Genomic DNA, 14,720 nt, shown 5'->3' with positions numbered 1-14,720 from the left:
CAGCAGGGGGCGCTCTCCCCTGGCAGGCAGGGCTGTCCCCAAGGCGGCGCTAGGGGGTGCTGTGGGGCAGGGAGCGGGGTGGGGGGGCTCAGCAGGGGGTGCTCTCCCCTGGGAGGTACTCGGGAGTCTGTGCAGTGCCCGGCACGACGGGAAGAGAGGAGGGCAGGACTGACAGTGGAGTCTCTGTAACATGGTGAGAAGCTGTTTATTGGGGTGCCAACGGGCGGATGGGGGGCAGGGGCCGGAGGGCCAGCGGGGGCCCGTTTCCGTGTGGCCGCGGGGCAGCACCCTCTCCCTTGACAGCGGCTCACTCCAGGGCGTCGGGTTCCAGGTCCCAGTTGGGGTTCTCCCCCCGGACCTTGGGTCCCCCGCTCTTCTTGGCCACCAGGATGTGGCTGACGCCCAGCAGGGTGGTGGCCGTGTGGACCGCCAGGCGAAGGACCTTCTCCTTGACCAGCAAGGAGTCCAGCACCCCCTCCCGGGCAGCGTCCATGGTGGGAGCCCCCCCCCTCGCCAGGCCGGACACCAGCGGTGGCCGTGCCCAGCTGGTGCAGGGCCTCCAGCGCCGCCATGGTCTCATTGACCGGCAGCCCCGCGTTCTCGGCCAGCGCCGCTGGCAGGGTCTTCAAAGCCTGGGCGAACTCCAGGATGCCGTACTGCTCCAGGCTGGGGAGGTAGGTGCCCAGCGTGGCCAGCTGCACGGCCAGGGCCATCTCCGTCGCCCCTGCCCCGGGCAGCAGCCGGCGGTCACTCACCAGGGCCTTGTAGGTGTTCAGCCCGTCTGTCACCGCCTCCTCCAGGCTGCAGAGCAGCTCGTGGGTAGCCCCCCGCAGCAGGATGGTGGCCACGGGGCAGGCGCCGCCGTCCTGGCGGAAAACCACCACGGCCGTGCTCCCGATCTCGCTGAGGTAGACGCGCCGGCAGTGCCCTATGGCGCCGGGCGGTGGGGGCACCAGGCTGGCCAGCGGGACAGCGCCCACGGCCCGGCACAGACACTGCAGCTCCAGCCGGGAACTGAGCCGCACCACCATCAGCCCCAGCTGGTCGGCGTACTGCAGGGCCAGCGGGTCCACCCGCCCGCCCACCACCACCACGCTGGCCCCCTCCTCAGCGATGGCCCGGACGCGCTGCCCCAGCAGCGCCTCCTCGGCGTCGCCGTACGCCCGCATCTCCGCCGCCCCCTGGAACAGCACCATGCCTTTGGTCTCGCTGCGGGCCAGGCCGAAGGGGCAGCAGTAGACGGCGATCCGGGCCTCATGTGCCTGGTGCACCTGGCTCTCGACCTCGGTGCAGAAGACCATGCCCTCCAGCAGGCAGGAGTCGGTGACGCCGCCCCCCGGCACCTTGCAGAGGCGCACGTTATTGGGCTCAAAGGCGCCTTCCGGGCTCAGTGCCGCCACGCAGCACCGGGCCACCAGCCCGGCCAGGAAATCCTGGTAGCCGAAGAGCTTGCTGCCCACGGCGGCACGCAGGGCCCCGGCCACCCCGGCCGGGTCCCGGAGATCCGCTAGCACGTGGCAGGCCAGGCCAGGCAGCAGCCGCACGGCTTCCTTGCAGGCTACATCGTAGCCGTCCCGCACGGCGGCCACGGGCAGGCCGGCACGCAGCAGCTTCTCGGCGTTGTCCAGCAGCGCCCCGGCCAGCAGCACCACAGCATTGGCCCCATCGCCCGTCTCCTCCTCCTGGGCCTGGCTGGCCGTGCCCAGCATCCGGGCCACCGGGTTCTCCAGCTCCAGCTCCCGCAGGATGGTGCCGGCGTGGGCCGTGCACAGGGCCTTGCCCAGGTGGGTGATCACCAGCTTGTTGTGGCCCAGCGGCCCGTAGGAGGTGCGCAGGCACATGGCCAGAGCCCGGCAGGCCGTGATGTGGCTGAAGAGCGACTCCTGCAGGCCGGAGAAGTACTTGGTGCCGGCTTTGAGCAGCTGGGGCAGGCCAGGGGGCAGGGGCACGTGGGCGGCCATGGTCTGCGGAGAGAGAGACAACCAATGGCCATGTTACAACTGGCTGGGGCAGGGAATGGGGCAGGGGCCTGTCCCCTCTAGGGGGCACCAGCTCCCATCCAGCCCCAGGGCGGGGACTAGCTGGCTCAGGGGGGCAGGGAATGGACACGGGGTCTGTCCCTCTAGGGGGCACCGGCTCCCCTCTGGCCCCACGGTGGGGACTGGCTGGCTCAGGGGGGCAGAGAACGGTGCAGGGTCCTGTCCCCTCTAGGGGGCGCCGGCTCCCATCCAGCCCCAGGGCAGGGACCGGCTGGCTCAGGGGGGCGGAGAATGGGGCAGGGGCTTGTCCCCTCTAGGGGGCACTGGATCTGGGGTGGTTTCCCCACTATATCCAGGGTTACCCCCCGCCAGGGGCGACCCCGTCTCTGCTCACGGTGCAAGTGGGAGGCAGGGACTTGGACGCTGGGGTCCTGTCGCCGGCAACGGGGGGGCCGGTAACCGACTGCTGCAAACCGTACGTAAACGGGTGATGTCATAGTGGCGCCTTCCGTGTGGGAGCTGTTCTGCCAGCCCATTGGCTGGAATGGGAGTGAGGTCAGCACTAGGTGGGGCAGCGGTGGGAACAAGGGTGGGAGCAGAATCACAGGAGTTGGGAGGGGGAGGGAGCTGGGAGAATCCAGGATGGATGTATGGATGGTGTGTATGGGGATGGATGGATAGATGGATGGTGTGTTCGGGGACGGAAGGATAGATGACGTGTACGGGGATGAGTGGATGGATGGCGTGTACGGGGACGGACAGATGGATGGATAGCTGTGTATGGGGATGGGTGGGTGGATAGATGGTGTGTATGGGGATGGACGGGTGGATGGATAGCTGTGTATGGGGATGGGTGGGTGGATAGATGGTGTGTATGGGGACGGACGGATGGATGGATAGCTGTGTATGGGGATGGGTGGGTGGATAGATGGCGGGGATGGGGACGGACGGATGGATGGATAGCTGTGTATGGGGATGGGTGGGTGGATAGATGGCGTGTGTGGGGATGGTGTGACGAAGTGGGAATGTTCTTAATATTTTCTCTGAATACTGTGTGGGTGCCTCAGTTTCCCCTATGCAGTTCTTAAGTATCTAGGTGGTGGGATAAGGGTGTGTGATTGTTGCAGAGCCCTAGAGGGCCAGTGCAATGGTGTCTGCACAGAGAATGGCCGACACCCTGTCTCCTGGCCACTGATGGCCTAGGCCCCTCCCCGGCAAGGTGCCAACTGAAAGTGTTGGAGAACAAAGAGATCAGGTGACCTCCTGGCCCGGGAAAGGGACAAAGGCAGAGAAGGGCCTGGAGAGTTTCAGTTTGGAGCTGGCTGGGGATATGGAGGGTTGGGCCAGAGGGGCTCTGGCCTCCCTGCCCCAAGATGGACCTGACTTAGGGGTCCTGGTCTCTGTACCTACAAGCTCTGTTTTAGACCATGCTCCTGTCGTCTAATAAACCTTCTGTTTTACTGGCTGGCTGAGAGTCACGTCTGACTGTGGAGTTGGGGTGCAGGGCCTTCTGGCACCCCCAAGAGCCCCACCTGTGCGGACTCGCTGTGGGAAGCGCACAGTGTGGAAGGGGAGGCTGGATGCTCTGAGGTCAGACCCAGGAAGGTGGAAGCCGTGGGAGCTTCTTGCCCTGGCGACAGTCTGCTCACAGAGAGGAGGCTCCCCCAAAGTCCTGCCCGGCTTCGTGGGGAGCAGCTCCAGAGCATCGCCCAGTGACTCCGTGACACCTGGTGTTAGAGGTGGGATGTACTGCACCCCGTGAATGGCGCTTCTTGCAGTAAGTGACTGGGGAGCAGGAAAAGTCCCAGGATAGCAGAGCCAGGAGGATGGGGGGATAAAGGGCCTTTGACCTCTGCAGGGGGCTAGGTCCAATCAGGGGAACTGGCTGGCTCCAGGGTCTCGAGAAACGGGGTACATGAAGTGTTCCTATTCCATGGGCCTGCAGCTTGTAGTGTGTGTAGCTATGCATTCTGGAACCTTTGCTGCGGGCCTGCGGCTCAGTGTGTGTGTGTAGCAATGCATTCTGGGAGCTCTGCTCCGGGCCTGCGGCTCATAGTGGTGTAGCAATGCATTCTGGGAGCTCCGCTCCGGGCCTGCGGCTCAGTGTGTGTGTAGCAATGCATTCTGGGAGCTCCGCTCTGGGCCTGCGGCTCAGTGTGTGTGTAGCAATGCATTCTGGGAGCTCCGCTCCAGGCCTGCGGCTCATAGTGTGTGTAGCAATGCATTCTGGAACCTTTGCTGCGGGCCTGCGGCTCATAGTGTGTGTAGTAATGCATTCTGGGAGCTCCGCTCCGGGCCTGCGGCTCATAGTGTGTGTAGCAATGGATTTTGGGAGCTCCGCTCCCAGCCTGCGGCTCATAGTGTGTGTAACAATGCATTCTGGGACCTTCGCTCCGGGCCTGCGGCTCATAGTGTGTGTAGCAATGCATTCTGGGAGCTCCGCTCCGGGCCTGCGGCTCATAGTGTGTAGCAATGCATTCTGGGAGCTCTGCTTTGGGCCTGCGGCTCATAGTGTATGTAGCAATGCATTCTGGGAGCTCCGCTCCAGGCCTGCGGCTCATAGTGTGTGTAGCAATGCATTCTGGGAGCTCCGCTCCGGGCCTGCGGCTCATAGCGTGTGTAGCAATGCATTCTGGGAGCTCTGCTTTGGGCCTGCGGCTCATAGTGTGTGGAGCAATGCATTCTGGGACCTTCGCTCCGGGGTTGCACCTCGTAGTGTGTGGAGCAATGCATTCTGGGACCTTCGCTCACATTCAGGTAAAGCTCTGCTCCTGTTCCATCGGTGCAATGCATTCTGGGACTATTGCCAAGCTCTCATAGGCATCCCACTCCCGCTGCATGATGGGAGCTGTTATCCAGACTTTGAGGGGTGTGGGGGGGGAGGATTGAATTCCTCCTCAGGGAATTTGAGGTGTCACTCTCCTTCTTCCCACCCCTTTCCCCCATCCCGCCAATCAGCTTCCTTCCTGGGCAAGATTGACAGTTTTTCCTAGTCCCACCCATACCTTCTGCTCCCGCCGCTCTACTCCTGGTTCTCCAATCAGGCGCCTCTCTCGGTAGGATTGACAGGGCGGCTTCCCAGCCCAGTCGCTCCTCCTCACCAACTGTCACTCAAGCGGCGCGCGCTTTCCTCCCCTCGCCCCAACCGCCACTCAAGCGGCGCGCGCTCCTTCCCTCGGCCCTCTCCTGATTGGCTCCCGCCCCGGCTCGCGCTCCTCCCCGCAGCGTCCGTTGCTCGGTTGCCCGGGGAGACACTGCGGGTGGGAGGGGCCCGAGGGGCGAGTTGGAGCGGCGCGTGCGGGACAGGGGTGAGGTGGGGTAGGAGTGAGGTGGGGGGAGGGGGCAGGTGAGGGGCAGATGTGAAGGGGAGGGGGAAGTGTGTGGGGGAGAGGGCAGGGGCAGGTTGAAGGAGGGGGTAGCTGGGGGAGAGGGCAGGTGAAGGGAGGGGCAGGTGGGAAGGGCAGCTGTGTGGGAGGGGGCAGGTGAGGGGGCAGATGTGAAGGGGAGGGGGAAGTGTGTGGGAGAGGGGGCAGGTTGAAGGAGGGGGTAGCTGGGGGAGAGGGCAGGGGAGGGAAGGGGCAGGTGGGAGAGGTAGCTGTGGGGGAGGGGGCAGGTGAGGGGGCAGATGTGAAGGGGTGGGAGAAGTGTGGGGGGGAGTGAGGGAAGGGGCAGGTTGAAGGAGGGGGCAGCTCGGGATAGGGAACAGGTGAGGGGAGGGGCAGGTGGGAAGGGGAGGGGGAAGTGTGTGGGGGGAGTGAGGGGAGGGGACAGGTGAGGGGGGGCAGATGTGAAGGGGAGGGGGAAGTGTGTGGGGGAGAGGGAAGGGGCAGGTGGAAAGGGTAGCTGTGAGGGAGAGGGCAGGTGTGGGAAGGGACAGATGTGAAGGGGTGGGGGAGGCATGGTGGATGGGGGAGGGGAGGGAAGGGGCAGGTTGAAGGAGTGGGTAGCTGGGGGAGGGGGCAGGTGAGGGAAGGGACAGATGTGAAGGGGTGGGAGAGGCATGGTGGAGGAGTGAGGGGAGGGGAGGGGCAGGTTGAAGGAGGGGGTAGCTGGGAAGAGGGCAGGGGAAGGAAGGGGCAGGTGGGAGGGATAGCTGTGGGAGCAGGGGCAGGTGGGAAGTGGGAGGGGTGGGTGTGGAGGTGAGTTGAGGGCCAGGTTGCAGAGGGAGGGAGTAGGTGGGGGACAGGGTAGGTGGAAAGGGCAGCTGGATGAGAGGTGGGCAAGTGAAGGAAGGGGCAGATGTGAAGGGAAGGGTGAGGGGAGGGGCAGGTTGAAGGAGGAGGCAGCTGGGGGAGAGGGCAAAGGAAGGAAGGGACAGGTGGGAAGGGTAGCTGGGGGAGGGGACAGGTGAGATGAGGGAAAGGGCAGGTGGAAAGGGGAGTGGGAAGTGTGTGGGGGGAGTGAGGGGAGGGGTTAGGTTGAAGGAGGGGGAATCTGGGGGAGGGAGCAGATGAGGGGAGGGCCAGGTGGGAGAGGTAGCTGTGGGGGAGGGGGCAGGTGAGGGAAGGGGTGGGGGAGGCATGGCGGAGGAGTGAGGGGAGGAGAGGGGACAGGTGAGGGGAGTAGCTGTGGGAGCAGGGGCAGTGGGAAGTGGGAGGGGTGGGTGTGGAGGTGAGGTGAGGGGCAGGTTGCAGAGGGAGGGGTAGGTGTGGGGGAGAGGGCCAGTGAGGGAAGGGGGTAGGCTGCAGAGGGTGGGAGTAGGTGGGGGAAGGGGCAGGTGGAAAGGGCAGCTGGGGGAGAGGTGGGCAGGTGAGGGGAGGGGCAGAGAAGTGGGAAGGGCAGCTATGGGGGAGGGGAAGTTGTGAAGTGGAGGAGAAGGGGCAGGTGGGGATAGCTGTGTGGGAGGGGTGCTGCAGGTGCGGGAGGGGCAGGGGAACCCCACTCCCCTCCTAGAATCAGGGAGAGAACCCAGGAGCCCTGACTCCCAGCCCCCCCGCTCTAACCCCCTAGATCCCACTCCCCTCCCAGAGCTGGGAATAGGACTTTGACTCTCTGTCCCATCTGCTCTGTTCAACTGTTTTCCCTTCCGGTTATGCAGTCAGTTTCCTAAATACAGGTTTGGTTTTTTTCACAGCGCCTTTGGTGAACGATGAGTGCTCGCCGCCGCGGCGCGCCCGGTGACAAAAAGCAGCGCAAAAGTGCTGCGCGGAGACCCTCCTTGGTATCGGATAGTGAAGTGGGTCTGCTGGCACCGCCCCCGGAGGAGACTGGTATTTCCCCAAACCCTTCACTAGCGCTGCCTGCTGCGCCGATGATCCAACTCTCTGCGCACCCCGTGGCTTCCTGGGAGTCATAAGTGCTCAGCACCTCGGCAAATCCGGCCACTAGCTCTATTGACCCTCATTTGTACCAAACCCGGGTGCAAAGGTCATGTCAGTAACCAGACATTTGGCCAGACTGCAGCCTCTTGGGCCTTGTCTACACTATTCGGGCCTGGTTTTCAAGTGCTGAGCTGAAGTCAATGAGAGCTGCAGGCCCTTCAAATTCCCCGCCAGTGTTCTGACTGTTGCAGCTCCACCATTGTACATAGGACTGACAAGGTCCTCCTGGGTCATGGAGTCCAGTCCCAGTTCACCCTGTCATAGCCCGTTTAAACTTATCATGCTCCAGCTTCAAACTACACCTCTACCTCGATATAACGCTGTACTCAGGAGCCAAAAAATCTTACCGCGTCATAGGTGAAACCGCGTTATATCGAACTTGCTTTGATCCACTGGAGTGCGCAGCCCCACCTCCTCCCGGAGCATTGCTTTACCGCGTTATATCTGAATTTGTGTTATATTGGGATGCGTTATATCAGGGTAGAGGTGTAGTTCGGTTGTTTGCCCCCACTATTCCTACTGGGGGGCTGTTCCAGAACCTCCCGGCACCGTGAGAATCTCAGATCTGGGTTGTGCTAAGCCTAGGCACCTAGACCCTGCTAGGAGATAGATCTTTCAAAATCCGGCCCACTCCAGATGAGGAAACCACAGGAGGAAGGTCGGGTTAGAGTTAGAAACCTTCTTCTCATTTCCAGCCTAGATTCCTTTCTTTCTCCCTTTTATTCTTGTGTCAACATTGTTCTGGACAGGGTTTGGGCATTTTAGTCACCATAAAATTCGTCTCACCCAGTGGTTTTCAACCTGTGGTCCACGGGGGAATCCACAGACTATATCTAAGGGATCCACGAAAGGTTGTTGTTCCCATAGAACAATGGTTTTCAACCTGTGGTCCATGGGGGATCCGTAGACTGTCTATCATGTCCAAAGGGGGCCGCACCTCCATTCCAAAATGTTCAGGGTCCCGCAAATGAAAAAAAGTGGCAAACCGCTGAGCTAACCTGCTCTCAGCAAGTCTATTATGATGACAGTCGCACCTGCAGTGCTGCATCGTATAAACACCGGGTGAGGGATAGTCCCCGTCGCGGAGCTAACAGCCTCGCTAGACAAAGAGCGAGAATGAAACAGAGGCACGGGAGCTTGCCCACGGCTATACATCAGATCTCGGGCAGAGCCAGGAATAGAAGCCAGGTCTCGTGGGTCCTAGTGCGGTGGTGTAACTACAGGTCCACAGGAGATGCTGGCTGAAACCCAGGCAGCAATCTGGGTCCTTTCTACGCACTGCTGGAGCTGAAAGGGTGGGGAGTTACACCGGACATAAAAATGTCAAGTGTAGGCCACACCTTGTTAAATCAAACCCAGTGTTCCCTTCCTGGCCTCCTGGTAGAGGGAGTGAAGTGCAGCCTGACCCTTTGCCCTATTGAAGATACAGGCAAGGTGAAGACATCTGCTAGTCTTGTTCATGGGCACCCTCCAGCCCCAGCTGCCGTTCCAATCGTTTTAATATTTGGGGTTTTTTTGTAAAAAACTTGGGTCTGGATTACAACTGCGGTTATAGCTGTGGAAGGCTCTTCATCCCACTCCCTAAACCAGTGGTCCCCAACCTTTTCCATGGGGCGGGTGCTGGACGACTACCCGCCGAGGACCGTGGCCGCTGGACAAGCAGCTGCCGAAATGCCACCGTGAAGCGGCAACGTCAAGAGGCGTCGCCATCAAAATGCTGCCGAGAAGCAGCGTCATCAAGAGGCGTCGCTGGCAAAAATCGGCGGCATTTCGGCGGAAGCGCTTCTTGACGTTGCCGCTTTTCGGCGGCTGCTTGTCCGGCGGCCAGTAGGCGGGCGCACATGGATGCCCCAGCGGGCACCATGGCGCCTGCGGGCACCGCGTCGGGGACCCTGCCCTAAACTAACCAATCATCTCGGACATGGTGCCAGATGCAGCCACTGCTCTAGAGGTGAAAGGCCCTGTGTCCTGTTCCCTGCCTCCCAAGAGCCAGCCCGCGCTCCCCATGTGGGGCTGGATCAGAACCAGTGTCCTAGAGGTGAAAGGCCCTATATCCCATTCCTTGCCCCCCATAAACCAGCTGGTCCCCCCATGTGAGAGACAATACTGGAACTGATGCGCTAGAGGTGAAAAGCTGTCTCTCAGTCTTGGACTCCCGATCTATGCTGTCTTTTCAATCATTCCTTTCTTCAGACTTATCATTTAAAACTCCTAGCTGGAGATGTTTATCTTAACCAGGTCTGTGAGCCCCCCCTCCCCCTCAGATTGTTTCCCTTCAGTGTGTTACCACAGTAACCCACCCGGATTTCCAGCAGCAGCTCTTCGGAGCTCACGCTAGCTCTTACGTTCCAGTGATCATCGCTGCCTAATGTAACGTGCACGAAGCCAGCTCTGCTCAGAGCTTCTGCTCCAATCCAATCTGCTGCGACAGTCAGTGAAATGACATCCCCTGTCAGGCGGCTGAACGCTGGCTGAATTGGGAAGCACTTCCATGGGCCTGCTCCCTGGGAGGTGAAGCCGCGGAAGGGTTTCAGTCAGCAAGTGCAGAGGGTTTGATTAGGGACAAGGGAGCATGAAACAGAAGACAAGATGAAAGGGAGCAAAGATTAGGTCTGTAACACCAGCACCCAGGCATGGCCTGACCGCCTGCTGGTCCCCCTTGACGTACTCTGAGTCATCAGGGCCAGATGTAAACCAGACCTCCCCTGTTGGCAGCTGTCTCCCCTGGCCTGTCTGTCTTTCTCTTGCCATCTTTGTAGCCATGTCTGTCCCAGGTCGCTCCCACCAAGGGAAGTTGGTCTAATATTGCCTCACCCACCTTGTCTAGCTAGCTGTTCACGGTAATGAATCCCTTTAGAGGTGGCCACTCGTTTTTTTGGGTTCTTATATTGGGACACCCTGGGCCTGATTTTCCGAGCTGCAGAGCACCCCCAACGCCCGCTGGCGCCGTTAGGAGCTGGGGATTCTCAGCCCCTCTGAAGATCGGGGTCCGAATTTCTAAAATGGGGCTGTGAGTATTAGAGGCGCCTGGATTTGAACAGGTGATGGCTAGTGACAGCCAGGAGGTCCTGCGCTGGGCACGGTGGCGGCTCAGAGCCGCACAGCAGAGGCAGATCTAGAACTCAGGGAATGCGTGCACAGCAGTCAGGAGGGGCGATAGCGGCACGGGGCGGCATACCCAAGCTAGCGTTACTTGAGTTGGCTTGCTAAGAGTAGCAGTATAGTTGCAGCAGGATGGGCTAGTCGGCTGCGGACAGTCTCGCCCTGGTCCATAGTTCCTCCTGCTCCAGAAGCTCAGGGCCTGAGCACTTGCGTGAAAGGAGACTCTCCCTCAGCTCCTAGCAGTGGAAAGCTGCTCTAGTTTTGGGATGAAAAGGCTTGTGTGATTCCTGATAGTTTGAGGACATTTCTCTGGTACTCCCTCTTATTTCAGACACCGCAGTAGGAAGTCTCTCTGTCTCAGTCTCTCCTCCTGTGTCACGCTGGCTGGCACCGGCACTTCTCTCTAGCTTGGAACCGTGGCGCCCGGTTTCCACATCTCGTTTATGGTCACTGATTCTGTATTTGTTGAGAATCAGCCTCAGCTTTGCATGTGTTACTATAGTGAAGTATCTGCTAGTGCAATAGGCCGGAAGCAGTCTAACTCAGGGGTCCCCAGTGCGGTGCCCGCGGGCGCCATGGCACCCGCTGGGGCGTCTAAGTGCGCCCATGTACTGGCCGGCAGACAAGCATCCGCAGAAATGCCACCGAGATGCAGCGTCATCCAGAGGCGTTGCTGCCGAAATGCCACCGAAAATTGGCAGCATTTTGGCGGCGCCGCTTACTGATGTTGCCACTTGTCGGCGGCATTTCGGCGGATGCTTGTCCGCTGCCACGGTCCTCCGTGGCTCGTCTGGCACCCACTAGACGAAAAAAGTTGGGGACCACTGGTCTAACTCATTGTTTTGGATGTCTCCAGTGGTGTTTTAAGTTTTGCTCTAGTCTTGTTTTTTTTCTGCTCTGGGTGGAGTAGTTATGCCCCTGGAAGTTGTTAATTAGCACTGGGAGTGATGATGTCTAGGTGTGGATCTTGCTCCCCTTTGGATTTAATTTCCCTGGTGAACTGCAGCCACTTCTGAAGTAGAGCGCAGCAGAGAGGAGTGGGGGGAAAGGACATTTTAGCTGAGGCAAATTCTGACTCTTACAGAAAGCACCCCCCTGGATCATTAATACTCATGCAAAGCAAACAAGACCTTGCCTGGGCTCCAAAATGTGGAGGGAGCAAACAACCTCCCTAGAGATTTCAGACCTGATCCGTAGATGATTACAGGTTTGCTACAAGGACACCTTGTGCGGGGGTCTCCTAGACGAGACCTTAAATGCCCGAGTTTTGGGGTGCTCTGTGCTGGTTCTGGGCAAGATAGTTTTCCATCTCTCACTTCCCTGATTCTGTGACTAGGGCACATGCTCTAGAAATGCAGAACCTCGGGTGGGTCTGTTTGAGCGAGCAGATTGCTACATCGCTCTGTCGGATTCTAGCTGGCTGGTTTTTAGCTGTGAATTCAAATGGAGAGAAATTCCAAAGCAACTTTTAAACATGATCACAAAATGCTAAAGGGTGGGGATCGCTAGCTCATGGCGGGGACGAGGTGGAGCTTGGTCTCTTCCACCTCTAGGTCATGGGTGTAGAACTGGCGTGGGTGGAATTCATACCCACCTGATGCCATTCGATTGCCCACTTGTGAAATGAATTCAGGTCAGTTCCACATTAAGATTATCTCTTGTCTTCCCCTACAAGGGATTCCCCTGGCTGCGGCACACTGATGTGGACAGTGTACGAACTGGGGGGAGAAGTTTACTCTGCTGCCATACCCGCTTTGGTGATAAATGAAGGACTCCATGTCCGGGGAAGGCCAAGCTGGCACCTTTCACCAACTCATAAATTCGCTTGTTAACAGTTTCATATAAAGGAAAAGTATTCGTGGCCAATCAGAAGGCGACTGTTCTTCATTCCCTCGCTCTGAGCAGAGGGTGCCTCACTCTGGATGCTGGTGTAATTGAAACACAAATGATGGCTCGTTGTGGGCAGTGGCGTGTCCCACTGCGTTTGATTTGAGGAGCAGGGGGTGGTAGTGGGGGACAGTTAATTTAAAGAGTTGATATTCAAGCGTTTCTGTTTCAGCTTGACGGTTAATTTGTCACGCTTCATGACAACATTGTAAGTGTCCCCGAGGTCCCTCTCTGCTGGGTTTACAGGGTGTCGCGTTTGTAGTGCCGACGTTCAGGAACAGAAACATTTAGCTGTACGTCACGCTTCCGTAACCTAATGTGTTAGAAAGGCTCAGAGGCAGCCTTGTCACTCGGCTCGAGGGAGGCTCACGGTGCTTTAGGAACCCTCAACACAAAGTGCTCCAAAATCCATGAGCCTTCATCTCTTCTTACAGCCCCATTTCCTTTTCCTCCTCTCTCTTTCCATGTGCCGTGACAATGGAATAGTCGATTACTAATGAAGCTGTTTTGTTGTGCTCAGGGGTTTGGGGAATGGGATAATGGGGACTTTCATATCTAGGGCACCAGTTCCAATTTGGCTTCCGGTTGATGGGGACTGGCTGGCTGGCTCAGGGAATGGGACACTGGGTCTTTCATATTGAGGGCGCTGGTTCCAGTTTGGCCTCAGGTCAGGGTGGATGGGTTGCTTCACAAGATCGGGGAATAGGATACCGAGGCTTTCAGCTCAAAGGCACCACTTCCAAGGTGGCTCAGTGGTGACTGAGTGCTCCCATCTGGCAGCCATTCTGGATCTAGAGCTGGACCTGGATCTAGACTGTTCTCAGTGGTACCAGAGGACAGAACAAGGAGTAATGGTCTCAAGTTGCAGTGGGGGGGGGTGTAGGTTGGATATTAGGAAAATCTTTTTCACTCGGAGGGCGGTGAAGCACTGCAATGGGTTACCTAGGGAGGTGGTGGAATCTCCTTCCTTAGAGGTTTTTAAGGCCCGGCTTTACAAAGCCCTGGCTGGGATGATGTAGTTGGGGATTGGTCCTGCTTTGAGCAGGGGGTTGGACTAGATACCTCCTGAGGTCCCTTCCAACCCTGATATTCTATGATTCCGGGGTCTCTGTGTGTAATTATGTAGGAGTTTGAGTCCAGTTCCTAGTACCAGCCACACGGGTAAAACCTCATAGCAACTAGCACTAATAGATGTCCTCATTGGCCCCTTCACAGTAAAGCCCTTTGAAGAGGGGACATAAGCGTCCCTTGCCTCCAGCTCTGGGGATACACAGAGAGAATATCTTTCTTGGACTGGGTGAAAAGCCTTGTGAATGTGGGAGAGCAGGAGATGCGCTGCAGCTTGGCTTTAGTAAGGTTTTTGAGTCTCATGACTTTGCAAACTAGGGAAATATAGCCTAGATGAACCTACTGCAAGGTAGGTGAACAACTGGTGGAAAACTGTACTCAGAAAGTAGTTATCAACGGTTCACAGTCAAGCTGGCCGGGGAAATCAAGTGGGGTCCTGCGTGGATCTGTCCTGGGTCTTCTGTTCAATGTCTTTATAAATGATTTGGGAGTGGCACAGAGGACACTTATAAGGTTTGTGGATGATACCCAGCTGGGAGGGGTTGCAGACACTTTGGAGGACAGAATTAGAATTCAAAATGATCTGGACAAACTGGAGAAATGGTCTGAAGTAAATAGGATGAAATTCAGTAAGGACAAATGCAAAGTACTCCACTTAGGAAGGAACAATCAATTGCACAAATACAAAAGGGGAAATGACTGCCTAGGAAGGAGTACTGTGGAAAAGGATGTTGGCCAGGGATGGCCAACCTGTGGCTTCGGAGCCATATGCGGCTCTTCAGAAGTTAATATGCGGCTTCTTGTATAGGCATCGACTCCGGGGCTGGAGCTATAGGCGCCATCTTTCCAATGTGCTCAACCCCTGGCTCTACCACAGGCCTTGCCCCCACTCCACCCCTTCCCGCTCCCTCCCCTCAGCCTGCCGTGCCCTTGCTCCTCCCCCCACCAGAGCCTCCTGCACGCCGCAAAACAGCTCATTGGGAGGGAGGGAAAGGTGCTGATCGCGGGGCTGCCGGTGGGTGGGAGGTGCTGGGAGCAGGGTGGGGGAGCTGATGGGGGGGCTGCTGACGTATTACTGTGGCTCTTTGGCAATGTACATTGGTAAATTCTGGCTCCTTCTCAGGCTCAGGTTGGCTACCCCTGTTCTAGGGGCTATAGGTGATCACAAGCTAAATATGAGTCAGCCAGGTAATACTGTTGCAAAAAAAAGCAAACCTCGTTCTGGGATGTATTAGCAGGAGGATTGTAAGCAAGGGATGAGAAGTAATTCTTCCACGGTAGTCAGCACTGATAAGGCCTCAGCTGTAGTACAGTGTCCAAACTTTGGGAAAGATTGGAGAAAGTCCAGAGGAGAGCAACAAAA

The 14,720-nt window shown here is 58.1% G+C and overlaps 2 protein-coding genes across 2 annotated transcripts in view; one reads left to right on the top strand and one right to left on the bottom strand.

Annotated features, from left to right (window-relative positions):
- Positions 1-307: 307 nt before the first annotated feature.
- On the bottom strand, positions 308-1,961 carry LOC117869938 (T-complex protein 1 subunit theta-like). Its single transcript, XM_034757036.1, has 2 exons — positions 525-1,961; positions 308-448 (listed from the first exon to the last, which is right to left on the bottom strand). The coding sequence occupies exons 1-2, from the start codon at positions 1,959-1,961 to the stop codon at positions 308-310; spliced, it is 1,578 nt and encodes a 525-aa protein (XP_034612927.1).
- A 3,262-nt stretch (positions 1,962-5,223) lies between these two features.
- Positions 5,224-14,720, top strand: part of LOC117869977 (dynein heavy chain 2, axonemal-like) — a 37,380-nt gene continuing 27,883 nt past the window's right edge. The window contains exons 1-2 of the mRNA XM_034757087.1: positions 5,224-5,287; positions 7,054-7,189. Coding sequence (XP_034612978.1) covers positions 7,069-7,189 — 121 coding nt within the window. The 5' untranslated portion in view covers positions 5,224-5,287; positions 7,054-7,068. The remainder of the gene's footprint in view (positions 5,288-7,053; positions 7,190-14,720) is intronic.

Source organism: Trachemys scripta, chromosome 25, assembly GCF_013100865.1.
Source record: "Trachemys scripta elegans isolate TJP31775 chromosome 25, CAS_Tse_1.0, whole genome shotgun sequence".
Lineage (NCBI taxonomy): Eukaryota > Metazoa > Chordata > Testudines > Emydidae > Trachemys > Trachemys scripta.
This window is presented reverse-complemented; position numbering and strand designations above follow the sequence as displayed.

What these genes read in the sequence shown, in the direction of transcription:
- LOC117869938 (XM_034757036.1), bottom strand. Translation starts at nt 1,961, where the DNA reads ATGGCCGCCCACGTGCCCCTGCCCCCTGGCCTGCCCCAGCTGCTCAAA. An exon ending in TGGGCACGGCCACCGCTGGT is followed by an intron (nt 449 to 524) that starts GTCCGGCCTGGC and finishes TTGCTGGTCAAG; the next exon opens with GAGAAGGTCCTTCGCCTGGC.